Source organism: Manacus vitellinus, unplaced genomic scaffold (assembly GCF_001715985.3).
Source record: "Manacus vitellinus isolate BGI_N305 unplaced genomic scaffold, ASM171598v3 scaffold_94_pilon, whole genome shotgun sequence".
NCBI lineage: Eukaryota > Metazoa > Chordata > Aves > Passeriformes > Pipridae > Manacus > Manacus vitellinus.
The window spans coordinates 879,367-892,235 of record NW_021940890.1 but is presented as its reverse complement, the minus strand read 5'-3'; the positions used below and the strand labels follow the sequence as shown (position 1 = coordinate 892,235).

The window sequence follows — 12,869 nt, the reverse complement described above, 5'->3', positions numbered from 1 at the left end:
CTCAGGACAGCTCAGCCAAAGCTGGCTGGGAGTCAATCCAGATAATGCCTGGAACTCTCACTGTGGAGCACCAGGAGTGGCTGAGGGAGCTGGGGGGGCTCAGCCTGGAGAAAAGGAGGCTCAGGGGGGACCTTCTAATTTCTGAACCATCTCTTTGCCTCCTGACTCCCTTCTCCTCTCTGTCCCTGACCTCTCCCTGAGCCCTCTCTCTCTGCAGCACATCCTTGACCCCAGCTGGAACAAGAACTCTCAGAGAAGTCAGGAATGTCACTGTTGTGTGAAGAAGCAGCTTATCTGAGCTCAGAAAGTCTATTTACAGCCTCCCTTTCATGTTCTCTCCTAGCAAGGAGTACAACTACAATGTCTCCATTCTCTTCCTCGATTAGTCCTGTTATTCAGGAAACTCTGGCAGCTTAGCAACACATGCTGATGACCTAAAAAACTTCCACACACTAAAAGGCAATATCTGGGGAACAGAGAAAAGCTCAAGTGGAGGAGAAAACAGTGTGGGAACAACTGAAGTGTCCACCCACCTCCACACCCTTTTCCTTGCCTTTCATCCCAAAGGATATTTGCTATCCATACCAGTCAGCAAACAGAACTCCCATCTCCCAAATGGCTGTCATCCATGTTTGTTTGGCTGCTCTCCCCTTATCCTTTAATTATCAGGAGCAATTAGGTTTTTAGTTATAGCTTTCACAGAAAACAACCCAAAAATCCTCAAAACAATCCCCTTAGAACATGAACACATTCCTGCATCACTTTTGTGGGATGATTTTGATGCACCTACATGATACAGAGTTACTTCCAATCCTTATTACACTCTGGAATAGCTCTGATATCCCTCTTGGTGGCCTGGCCCCCTGGCATATATAGTTCTAGTATGTAATGTTATTCTGTAATAAACTGATACTTGGATCCATAAAAAAAAAAAAGATTGATTTAAGGGTTGGGGGTGTTTTCTCTTCTGTAGGGAAACACCAACTGTTTTGAAACCACTTCTGTGGCAAAGATTAGGAATCACAGAATACCAGGGGGGGACACTTTGGAACGAGATCAAACACACAGAATTCATTCCGCAATTTCCTTTTTTTCCTAAATTTTCATTATTTTTTAACTCCTCCGATTGTGCAGGTTCCCAGCCAGCCTTACCTGCTCCTGCCTCATGTGCTCCATCATTTCCATGGCACTGATGAAGTGGTGACAGGGCTCTGAGTGCCCCACCAGGGCCGTGGGGAAGGGCTGGCTCTGCCAGAGGCTCCACTCGCACAGGGACAGCTCCTGAGCCACCCCCTCCTGCTGCTGTGGGGGAAGGAAGGTGGGAAGAGACTGGGATCAAGGCACTGTCCAGCAGAACTCATGTGCTATCCATGTCAAGTGCTCTGTCAGCACTTGAAATGCAGAGAAGTATTTAAACATCATCACAAAGGTGTAAGTCTGGTCTAAAGTTAAAACTCCACAAGCAACCTGGGCTAGTGGGAGGTGTCCCTGCCCATGGCAGGGGCTGGGTGAGATGGGCTTCAAGGTCCCTTCCCACCCAAACCATCCTGGGATTCTATGAACACAGCATCCTGCAGAGACTTAGGATATTTTTAATTTACAGACTCAACCTCAATGACCCATTTCAAACATCTCACTGCTAAATCCTCAACCTCAAAACCTACATGTAAATCTCAAAATGGCATTTTTAATACAGACCCTCTTCAAACTCAGAGTTACCTCTGTTATTTACAGTATCCTTTAGGCCTCGTGCAAAGGAAATACTACATTAAAGTCAAACTCACTGGTATTTCTTCCAGGTTTTCTAAGGTTTCAAACTGAGTTCGAGGCAATACTGGTTCCTTTATTCCATCACTCTCCTTAATCCTGTAGAGTCTGTCCCATGTTTCATATTCCTCAGGTGACAAGGACCAGTTCTCATGAGAGAAAGTTTGCTTCTGGCCTATGGGGGAAAAAACAAGAGCAGGAAAATGTTACCTGCTTTGGGAAAAGGGATGCAGAGAATAGAAGGATACCAGTGAACAGAACAAACACCTTCCCTGTGCCACGAGCAAAACCAGGAGCACAGGGTGGGACATCAGGGACAGTCCAACAGTGTCCATGTGTTATATGGACAAAGCTGTCTGGGAAAGAATCACCCAAGGACACAGGGAGACAGACAGATAGAAATCACTGCCCACAATAATGCCACATCCCCCAAAACAGCCGTGGGTGGGGATGGCAAAGGAACCTCCACAGAACCAGTGTTGAGCACGGGGCTGTGTCAGGGCACCTGTGTGAAGCTTGGAGAGGAATAATGAAGTTAATTTGCCAGTGTCTCTGCAGACAGGATTTGGGATGAATGTGCAGCCCAGGCTCTGCTGGGAATTAATTCCAGATAAGAGGAATCAGCCTGTGTCTCTCAATCCTCTCAAGTTACAGTTGCCAGAGTCTGTGTCTGCACAGGATGAGACTCAAACCCAGATCCCAGGGAGTCCAGAGTCCTGCTCAGAAAAAGCTGGAAAAATGAACAAACACCAAAGTTTTTTAAAGGCCATCACTAAAAATCCCAGAAGATCAACACTGCTGTGAAGTATTTTTTACTCCAGTGTAGGAGATGTTACACTCCTTTAAGATAACACCCAGTTCAAGGACCTGGGAGAGGAGGAGAAAAGAGAGAGACCTGAAGAAAAAGCAAATTAGGAACACTTTTCAGAGAAGCATAGAGAATCATGGAATGCCCTGAGCTGGAAAGGACCACAGGGACCATCCAGTCCAACCCCTGGCCCTGCTCAGGACACCCCAACAATCCCCCCTGTCCCTCAAAGTGTTGTCCAAACCCTCCTGGAGCTCTGGCAGCCTTGGGGCTGTGCCCACTGCCCTGGGGAGCCTGTTCCTGGTGAACTGTTGCCATCCAGACACATCCCACGAAACACTGGGAACAACAGATGACTTCAGCTCCCTGTGTTACAGCTCCAGCTCTGTGTGTCAAAGACAAGATGAGCCTGTGATACCATCAGCCCAGATAACACATGCTGCAACACTACCAAGAAGGCCTCCAAGGGTTGGCAAAATTCGGGAACAGATGCTTCCCAAAGCTCTGGGCTTCCTGCTTCTGAGCAGAGTTAGGATTTTGGCTGTCAAGAACAGTCCTAAGCATTTTTCTGGAAAGAAAGAAAGGGACACAGACACAAGAAGAACATTCCCATTCTGACTGAAACTGATAAGGTTGTTTGGGTACATAGCTGGGAATTACCAAGTTCTGTGGCATTTAGTCCCTGGTAAAGCCTCTGCCCCTCATGTGAAGCAGCACATGCTCATTATCTTCCAGAACATTTTATGTTATGGATGCAATGTCCTACCAAACACAAACATATCATTCAATCATCCCTGTTATTGTCCTGGTTCTTCCCCAAAACCAAAACATTTTCATTCTCCCTGAACGGGGAGCAGAGCAAGAACCAGCCCAGAGGGGCACAAGGAGGTGGATTTAGCCTGTAGCCAGCAGGGAATTTGTCAGTCCTCAGAATCACAGTGTCACAGAATCCCTGAGGCTGGCAAAGCCCTCCCAGCCCATGGATCCCCCTGTGCCCAATGCCCACCTTGTCCCCCAGCCCAGAGCACTGAGTGCCACGGCCAGGCCTTCCTGGGACACCTCCAGGGCTGGGCACTCCAAACCTCCCTGGGCAGCCCCTGCCAAGGCCTGACAGCCCTTTCCAGGGAGCCTTTCCACCTTTGGAACCTCAATCCTGGTCACCTTTGTCAAATCAACTCACCTTTGGTGCCTCTCACCCCCCACCCCATGTGCCACAACAGGAACGTGGCAGCCCCAGCCCTGCCGTGCTGCTCCCTGGGCAGGAACATGCTCAGCATCACCATCTGTATGCCCTCACTGCTCTTTTCTAAAACACAACTACAAACACTCTGAAATTATTATTTTCATTCCATGTTGTGCTCTGCTTATTTCCTCGCAGTTGTGTCCATTTAATCAGGTACTGGAATATGAAGTTTCCCAAGGCTTTAAGGAGTTACTGTTGGTCTTTACAGAAAGCACTAACAAGCACTACAGAAAGCACAACAACTGCCAAGTATTTATAAAAAAGTAGGTCTTTTCTCCTGTCTTATAACTGTGTTCACTTTCCTGGGTGTTTCAGTGCCATGTAACTGCACCAGCTGAAGAGCCATTCCTCCTTTCAGATTAATTTTCCTCCAAGGGTGTTCACAATTCATGAACACCCTGCCCTTGATTTCTTCTTTTCCTCCCTTTGCAATCCTCCTGATTTCAAGCACTGTTGTGTTATTGTCATTTATGAAGCCATAACACCCAGAGAGGCCATGGCTGCCCCTGGATCCCTGGAAGTGTCCAAGGCCAGGGTGGATGGGGCTTGGAGCAACCTGGGCTGGTGGAAGGTGTCCCTGCCCAACCCAAATTATTCTGGAATTCTTTGATTAACATTTGCCTCTTCTGTTCACAGCTGGAGTTCCTGACCTGCAGTCAGAGATTCCATGGAGTCAGTGAACCAAATGCCTGACTCAAGGTGGGGATGTTTCAGGCCAGAGCTGTGGGATGTCCAAGGAAAGGCTGAGGACCAGGCAGCAGTGGCAGCACAGTGTCCCAGGTGCCAGGAGTGGCCCTGCAGAGCCCAGAGCCCTGTGAGAGGCGGGTGGGATGTGCTGTGACACAAACACCCCACGGCAGCTTACGCGGCGCTTAGAGCAGCACCATAATCCTCTTACCAGTGACACAGGAAAAGGGAGCAGATTTGTGCTGCAGGGAACTGCATCTTCTCTCCTTGCAGAGCCCTCTGGAGTTGCTTGGCTCGTATTTCTCAGCAGTGATAAACATTTTATGCACCCGGGGGTTGATGCCCTCTGGAACCATCCGTGGGCTGCGCTGGTAGAAACGCAGGGTTTTGTTCCCTGAAATGGCTTTGTGGATGCTCCTTTTGTTACACTGGCTCTGGTTGTAAGTCTGGAAGGAGAAGATAAAGAGAGAAATTATATGTTGACTGCTTGTTTTGTCACTGGACTTGATCAAAACTCAAAGAGCACCTGACTGTCAGTGGGGTTTCTTGTTATTTTCTGTTCTCTCGTCGAGGTGATTTTTGGTTTGGGGTTTTTAGCCAGAGCAGGAGCAGGCACAGCACTGGGGAGAAAAAGGAGCACAGCCCTGGGCTGGGGGAGGTTCCAATGTGCCATTCATATAGGGGTGATGGAAATGAGATTACATCAGAAACTGAGAAAGGAGGCCAAGCAGGAGAAAGGCAGGAGATGTTTTGTTGATGTCATACACGATCTGAGTCCTTTAATTACACCCCACTTTATTGTGCAACAGAGAAACCAAGATGAGGTTGGAGAACACAAGGGAAGAAAGCAGCGACTCTGAGACAGTCCTGTGCTCTCCTCTGGGTCCCTGGGACAGGCTGCTGGGGACCAATGCCCTGAGTGGGACAGTGTGGCAGCTACAACCTGGCAGAGATCTCTGGGGGCAGGACCAGAGGAGACAACCCAAACCAGGCCCTCTGAACACACCAGAGGAGACCAACAGCCAGCTCTGATGAACGGCCCCTCGGGCACTCCAACAAACAGCCTTTTCATCCTAGGGCAGCTCAGGAAATCCTGGGACAATCCTAGAAAGAAAAGGTCTTTTTATGGTAAAAAAATTGTGCTTGCAAATTCCTTCAGAGCATTGTCACCGTGCTGCTGTTCCCCTTCCCTGCTCCCAGGGGCAGCTCCGAGCCCTGCACCCCATCCCAGCAGCTCTGAGTCCAGCCAGGCTGAGCTGCTGTCCCAGGACACCAGGAAACCCCAATCCAAGCCCATTCCATCCCAGTTCAGGGCCCAGGACACATGTGATGTGACAGCTGACCCGGGAAACACGTGGGGGCTGAGGAATAAACACAGGGATCCCTGCCAGCCTCACACTGCCAGGCCTCCACAAACACCCTGCTCTTCAAAAGCTGGGTAATGGAATTCAAGTGGTTTGATAACAAAAACCAACAAACTAAACCAAGCAAAAAAAACCCAAACCCAAACAAACAAACAAACAAACAAACAACCCAAAGAAACACAAAGAAACAAACACCCCCCCCTAAATCTCCAACAATTCCCACAAATTATGAGGGGCCATAACATGACCATTCATTATTCAGCTGTAAGTTATGTGATGGGAAAGAATGTCCACATTAACAGAAATGGAATGAGGATCAATCTTAAAAAATCCAACAACTACCCCAAAAAACACCCCCCAGCAAAAACAACAAATAAACCAAAGCAATATTGTTCAGCAATTAAATTTATTTCCTGATCTCAAAATAAAAACATTATCTACAATTACTGTTCTACCTGGGGAAGGTTCTGCTGCAGAGATTTCTGAGAAAATCTGGAGAACACAGTAATCCAGCTACTTAAGTGAAGCTCCAAGGAATTTAAGGGACTATTCTATATCCCATTACAGAGCAGAGCTCTCAGTACTATCCAGCCTGCATAAGTAGCATGAGAAAACATCTATTCACAAACACCATTCAGGTCTATCATTTTTAACCCTCATCCCTTCAAAGTTGTTTTTTTCCCCCTCAGGCAGGATCCTCTGCAGTCTCATCTAGAATTAAATCCCTGCCACCTACAAACACAAACCAGAGCAACAACATCGACTGGAATACACGAAATAACACCAAGACACAGAAGTGTTGGGTTTACAATTGGCTTACACAGACCTTGCACTTAGGAGTCTGCATCCTCTCTCACCAGAGAGGTGGCAGCAGGGGCTGCCTGGCCTGGCCTGCCCAAATCCTGCCCTTTCCCACCCCTTGGATGAGCCCAGGCTCTGCAGGGCTGTGGGGTGCAGGTGGCACAGCTGATGGGGGGCTCCCTGGCTCACAGCCTGGGTTTGCAGTGCCCCATGGCATTCCCAAGGGACAGCCTGTACTCAGGGATGATTAACCATGCTCCAGTTGAGTGCTGAGGTTCAGGAACTCGGCCAAAGTGGATTTCCCCTAAGCTGATCTGCTCAGACCTCACACGCAAGAGCAGCCACTGAGCACTGCTCTGAGCTCACAGTGTCGTCACCAGGTCAGAACCAGTGTTCCCAGTGTCAGCATCTGATGACATGACAGGCTGGGAGAGCTGGGGGGGTTCACCTGGAGAAGAGAAGGCTCCAGGGAGAGCTGAGAGCCCCTTGCAGGGCCTAAAGGGCTCCAGGAGAGCTGGAGAGGGACTGGGGACAAGGCACAGAGGGACAGGACACAGGGAATGGCTTTAAGCTAGAAAAGGGTAGATTTAGGTGGGATACTGGGAAGGAATTCCTGGCTGGGAGGGTGGGGAGGCCCTGGCCCAGGTTGCCCAGAGAAGCTGTGGCTGCCCCTGGATCCCTGGAAGTGACCAAGGCCAGGTTGGAGCAACCTGGGCTAGTGGGAGGTGTCCCTGCCCATGGCAGGGGTGGCACTGGATGGGCTTTATGGTCCCTTCCAACCTAAACCAGTCTGGGATTCTCTGACATAGTTTCCCAGGACAAACTGAACAAGGAGACTGAGGGCAGAGCTCAGGGGTCTGCAGCTCGTCCCGAGGGGCAGCTCTGATCTCTGCTCCCTGTGACAGGGACAGGACCCAGGGAAGGGCTGGAGCTGGGACAGGGAGGGTCAGGTTGGATCTCAGGACAAGGTTCTTTTCCAGAGGGTGGTTGGCACTGCCCAGGCTCCCCAGGGCAGTGGGCATGGCCCCAAGGCTGCCAGGGCAGGGTTTGGACAAGGTTCTGAGGGACAGGGGGGATTGTTGGGGTGCCCTGGGCAGGCCCAGGGGTCGGTCCCTCCCAGCTCAGCCCCCCAGGCCGCACTCACCCTCTCCTCGCGGCCCTGGGCCAGGATGACGACGATGCGGCCGTGCCGGCGCCGCCCGGTCCGGCCCATGCGCTGCACCAGGCGCACGGGGCTGCGCTGGGCGTCGAAGCAGACGATGAGATCCACCTCCCCGATGTCCAGGCCCTCCTCCCCCACGCACGTGGACACCAGGGTGTTGTAGCCGCCCTCCCGGAACCGCCTCACCACCTGCACGGAGAGTTCAAACCCCAGTTACCAGGGCAGCACAACGGCCCTGCAGGGTTTCTATGCTGGAAAAATTAATTTAACACTTTAAAACGACAAAACTTAGTCTTTTTAAACCAACTACTGCCTCTTGATCAAATCCCACCCACCAATGTGACCAATGTCAGTACTTAAACTGTTTAATTCTAAAATGAAGGAAAAAAAGCACAGCTTACTCTGACTCCGGCCATGGCATTCTTCTAAAACTGATCTTCCCAACTGTGCAATTAAATATCTTTGGGGTTGTCTTATTTTTTTTTTTTTAACTTTGCTAGGTCAAAATTTAAGGACAGATCTTATCTTTCCTGCCTATGAGAAAAAATAATTCCCTAAGCACACATTTGAATATTCCCCCAGATTTTTAATACGTGTGCATCAAGAGTTGTTAATACACAAATAAATAGAATGCAAATATATATATATGGTATATATACACACTATATAAATATATATATATAAATAGTTTATATTTACATATTCTGTTCAGTGAGTATAATTTTGGATACTCTGACAGGCACTAGACTCTGTCAATGACAGCAGAAGTTCAGCCGCTTCCACACAGTGTATACTCCTGGAGTTGTGCACACAAGTAATGCTTTTTTATCAGTATTTCCTGGTACAGCCTCCTCTTTTCTGTACCTCCAGCTGCTCCTTCTGGGTGAAGCCTTTGGTGCTCTTCCCTGTGGAGTGCCCCACGAATGTCATGGCGCGGACAGCCGGGCTGAGGCGGGACAGCATCTCCGCGATCTCCTGCACGCTGTCCCGGAAGGAGGAGAAGATCATCACCCTGGTGTCCCCACAGGGGCCCTCACTCCTCTCCTGATCTGTTGGATCAGAAGAAGAAGCAGGATTTTAGCAGAATTAGTAATGAAAAAGGACAGGGCATCAGACAAGTTACACAGTCACAGCTCCCACCTCACTCCATGGGAGAACGAGCAGAAAATGCTCCAAGATACATCTCTGGGAAAAATTCCCTTTGGAATCAAAGCAGTGCTCTAATTTTGGGGAACTGACACCAACCACGGGAAGAATGTCCTACATCTGAGGTACCATCACTAAGGTTACTTGGGAAAGCTCAGGTTGGAAGGCAAATGTCTTGGAATGAAGTCCAAGATTCCCTGTTCCTCTGGCCAGGCACTGGAACAGGCTGCCCAGGGAAGGCTGGAATCACCACCCCTGGAAGGGTTCAAAAGGCCTGTGGATGGGGCACCTGGGGACATGAAATTCTTGGCCTCAGGCTGCATATCACAACTTTTATCCTCAAGCTCCTTAAATATGCTCGTCTTAACTCTGCAGGAGGCAACGGCAGCAGAGCCCTGAGGGAAGGGTCCAGAACAAACCCTGTGAGCAGGGCAAGCAGGAGACAGGGAAACACCAGGAGGGAGTTTGCTATCTCTGTTTTACTCAGCTGTTGGAGTATTTTACATCAAATTAACAATGAGAACTCCTAGAACACTTTATCTTACAGAAATTTTATGGTAAAGTCCTTCTAGAGAGGACTTGTCCACACAGAGAATACACAAACACACAAATTAGCACAAATCAGGAGACAAATCAGCAGGATATTACTTGTTTCCACCCCCAGGTTCAACTGGTGGGGTACTTTTTGAGTTGTTGGTACTTACCAGAGCACCCCTTTTTCCAGGATTTGAAGTGTTCTATTACGATTTCCTCCAATTTCCTTAATTTTGGATGGCTGTAGATAAATTCCTTTTTCTTTCCCAACACTGGAAAGGCAACAAAGCAGTGAAAGACATCAGTAAACCTGCAACAAGCATGAAGGTTTAGTGAACTTCATTTCCTCCCACTGTAACTATCTGAGTCAGACACCCAAATTCCTGACACTAATTCTAATTGCACCAACCCACAGCAATTAATAAACTCATGACAGAAGCACATTTGTAAAGCCCAGCTTTCTGAGAAAGTGCTGTTACTTTTGTTACAGTCACACTGGAAAAGACAATTAGTCAAACAGTAATATTATAACCTTCATTTTAAATCAAATGAAAATCTTCAAACACAGAAAACTGGTTTGGAAGCAGCTAAAACCACCAAGGGAAGAGAGAGAGGGAGTGAGAGAGGGAGGGGACTGTTGGGAAGACAATCTGAAGAGGAGCAGTCAAGTGCAGCACAAGTTTTAAACAGGAATGCTGTGCCCCTGAGAGAGAAATCCTGACCTGTGTCACTCCTACAGACACCCCCAGTCTCTGGAGCCACGGCTGTGTCTGAGAACATGTCTCGGAGGTGCTGGTAGAGCTTCAGGAAGTCCTCGTTACGCCCCAGCTCGTTCTTCGTGCGGGTCAACCCTTTGGGAAGAGTTGGAATACCTCAGGATTCAGTGTGCTTTCCCAAATGTACTCTGTCTTTAACACTGCTAATACATTTCCAGCTGGGATCAAGGGAATAAAGCACCAATTCCATTTGCAACCCACTTATTCTGTAAGTTGCCATACAGAGGAGGTAAATGAAAAGGAGGGAGTGGAATGAAAGGAAGGATGTTCCCGAGGACATTTCACCTTTGGCTCCATCCATAATTCCCCAAAGGTAGATAAACAAGGAGCGGACTCCCATCTGCAGCAGCAGCTCATACCCGTGGTATAAACTGATACAAAGGGCAAAGTCCCCTTCGATGATGCCTTGGTGGATTCCCTGTGGAACAAAACAGACTCATCACTGAACCAGGAAGTGACTGAGGAGCAGGAATCACACTGCATCTCCTGACCAGAACCAGACTGGGGGCTGGAAGCAGAGCCAAAGCCCCAGCTGATGCCCAGTGAGCAGTTTGTCTATCCCAGCCCTCAGGGAACAGATTTCACACAGCCCAGTGGAGACAATCCTTTTCCACCTCCAAAATACCTGTATTATCCTCCAGGATTAGCTCATCTCCCCTCAGCCTCTGACAGCTGAACCACCCACCCATCTGGATGTGGCAGAACAAGGGATTTCTGGCACATCTACCCAGGCTATGAAATGAAGGCAGGAAAGTTGCCTTGCTTACTGTGAAAGGGATTTCCCAATGTTCTTTCTAAGGTACACAGTGGTTTTTTAGGCAATGTTCTTTAAGATTACAAAATTTGACCACTCCCTGACAAGTTACAGAAAAATAGGAGCAGGAATGTAGCTTTGAGGGGAAAGTGTGAACTTTGCTGTGAGGAAGTACAATCTAAGTCCTCAAAACAATTTCACTTTGGAAATGGAGTCCTTAATCTTTTCCTTAACTGTTCTATATTGGCATCAAGAAACATGGAACAGTTAAGTATATTTTGCAGATTTCATAGATGATCTTTAAGGTCCTTTCCAACCCAACCCATGCTATGATTCTATGATAATTTATTCCAGGGCTAAAACCAGAAATCAAACCCAGAAATCTACTTAAAATGTCTCAGGAAATTTGGTACCTATGGATAATTACTATTTACCCCCTACTTTAACGACATGAAATCAATAAAAGACACTTACCACATGCTGTGGAGAGGGGTTTTTCCTATACTGATCCCTTGCCAGGATGATCTGGTACTTGGTCAGGCTGGGAATGTCCCTCCTGGCCAAAACTCCCATTCGGATCAGGCGGCCGGCGAACGCCTCGAGCACCTGCAACCCCAACACAGCCCCTGAACCTGCTTCCCTGAGGATCTGTGCCTCCAGTGCACACACAGACACCTCCTGCCTCCAGGATAACCCTGTGTCCACCCTGAACTGGGACAGGGAAACACACCCTGAGAGCTGTAAGGGCACAGAGAGGGAAGGGAACGGGAGGGACAGCCAGGCCTGCAGCTCAGGCTGCAGCTCCTTCTCTCGCTGTTCACATCAACTTCAGGGGCAGTTTGGGCACAGAACACTCGTGTTTCTCTTCCACAAGGCCAGGTTAGGTGAAGGGCTGGCCAGGAAGTCAGACACTGCATGTGGGAGGGATGGGAGATGTGAGCACAGAGGAATGAGCACCAGCAGCAGGGCCCATTTCCTCTGGAATCCACCCCAAAACACACTTAGTTTTCACCCATCACATGTACCTGCTTTCCACATCGGTGCGACAAGCAGAATAACCTGCACTAATGCATCCTAATCCTGTTTTTCCTCTTTGTTTCCCAGCCTTAGGTGGTCAGGATTTTTGCACAGACTTAGTTTTGCGTGAGCGCTAACTCGGCCGTAATCGCAGTAATCAGATTTGCCCCACAAACGCTGTTTACAACCTGTTGGTCCCTTGGCCAACGGCCCCAAAAACATCTCAGGGCACAACAACAGGCTCTCCAAAGGCAGTTCCCTGTGCCTGCATCCATGCACACCGTGTTTCCCGAGTTTTCCAGCCACTCCAGCACCAGCACAGTTGCCCTGCACTAAGAGGGCTATAATGTACCAAATGCCTAATCCCTTTAGAGTCCCTTCAGCCCCCTGAAGATCATCCAACTAAACCAATAAAACCAGGCCTAAGTCAGGCCTCCAACACTGATCCAGGCACGCCTGGAGCCTGTGAGGAGAAACTCAAACCAGAGTCCCAGAATGGTTTGGGTTGGAAGGGACCTTAAAGCTCCTTCGTTCCAATCACCTGCCATGGGCAGAGAGACCTTCACAGAATCATGGAATAGCCTGAGCTGGAAGCAACCCACAAGGACCATCCAGTCCAACCCCTGGCCCTGCCCAGGACACCCCAACAATCCCCCTTGTCCCTCAGAGCATTGTCCAAACCCTCCTGGAGCTCTGGCAGCCTTGGGGCTGTGCCCACTGCCCTGGGGAGCCTGGGCAGTGCCAACCACTCTCTGGGGGAAGAACCTTGTCCTGAGATCCAACCTGACCCTGCCCTGGCACAGCTCCAGC

At 49.1% G+C, this 12,869-nt stretch overlaps 1 protein-coding gene across 1 annotated transcript in view; it reads right to left on the bottom strand.

Moving 5' to 3' along the window:
• The window catches only part of FANCM (FA complementation group M), a gene marked incomplete at both ends in the record, with an annotated part of 50,089 nt that overhangs the window by 18,093 nt on the left and 19,127 nt on the right, over positions 1–12,869 (bottom strand). Inside the window, 9 exons of the mRNA XM_029965280.1 lie at positions 1,153–1,302; positions 1,785–1,942; positions 4,717–4,951; positions 7,815–8,021; positions 8,697–8,881; positions 9,683–9,784; positions 10,235–10,363; positions 10,574–10,706; positions 11,517–11,648. Coding sequence (XP_029821140.1) covers positions 1,153–1,302; positions 1,785–1,942; positions 4,717–4,951; positions 7,815–8,021; positions 8,697–8,881; positions 9,683–9,784; positions 10,235–10,363; positions 10,574–10,706; positions 11,517–11,648 — 1,431 coding nt within the window. The remainder of the gene's footprint in view (positions 1–1,152; positions 1,303–1,784; positions 1,943–4,716; positions 4,952–7,814; positions 8,022–8,696; positions 8,882–9,682; positions 9,785–10,234; positions 10,364–10,573; positions 10,707–11,516; positions 11,649–12,869) is intronic.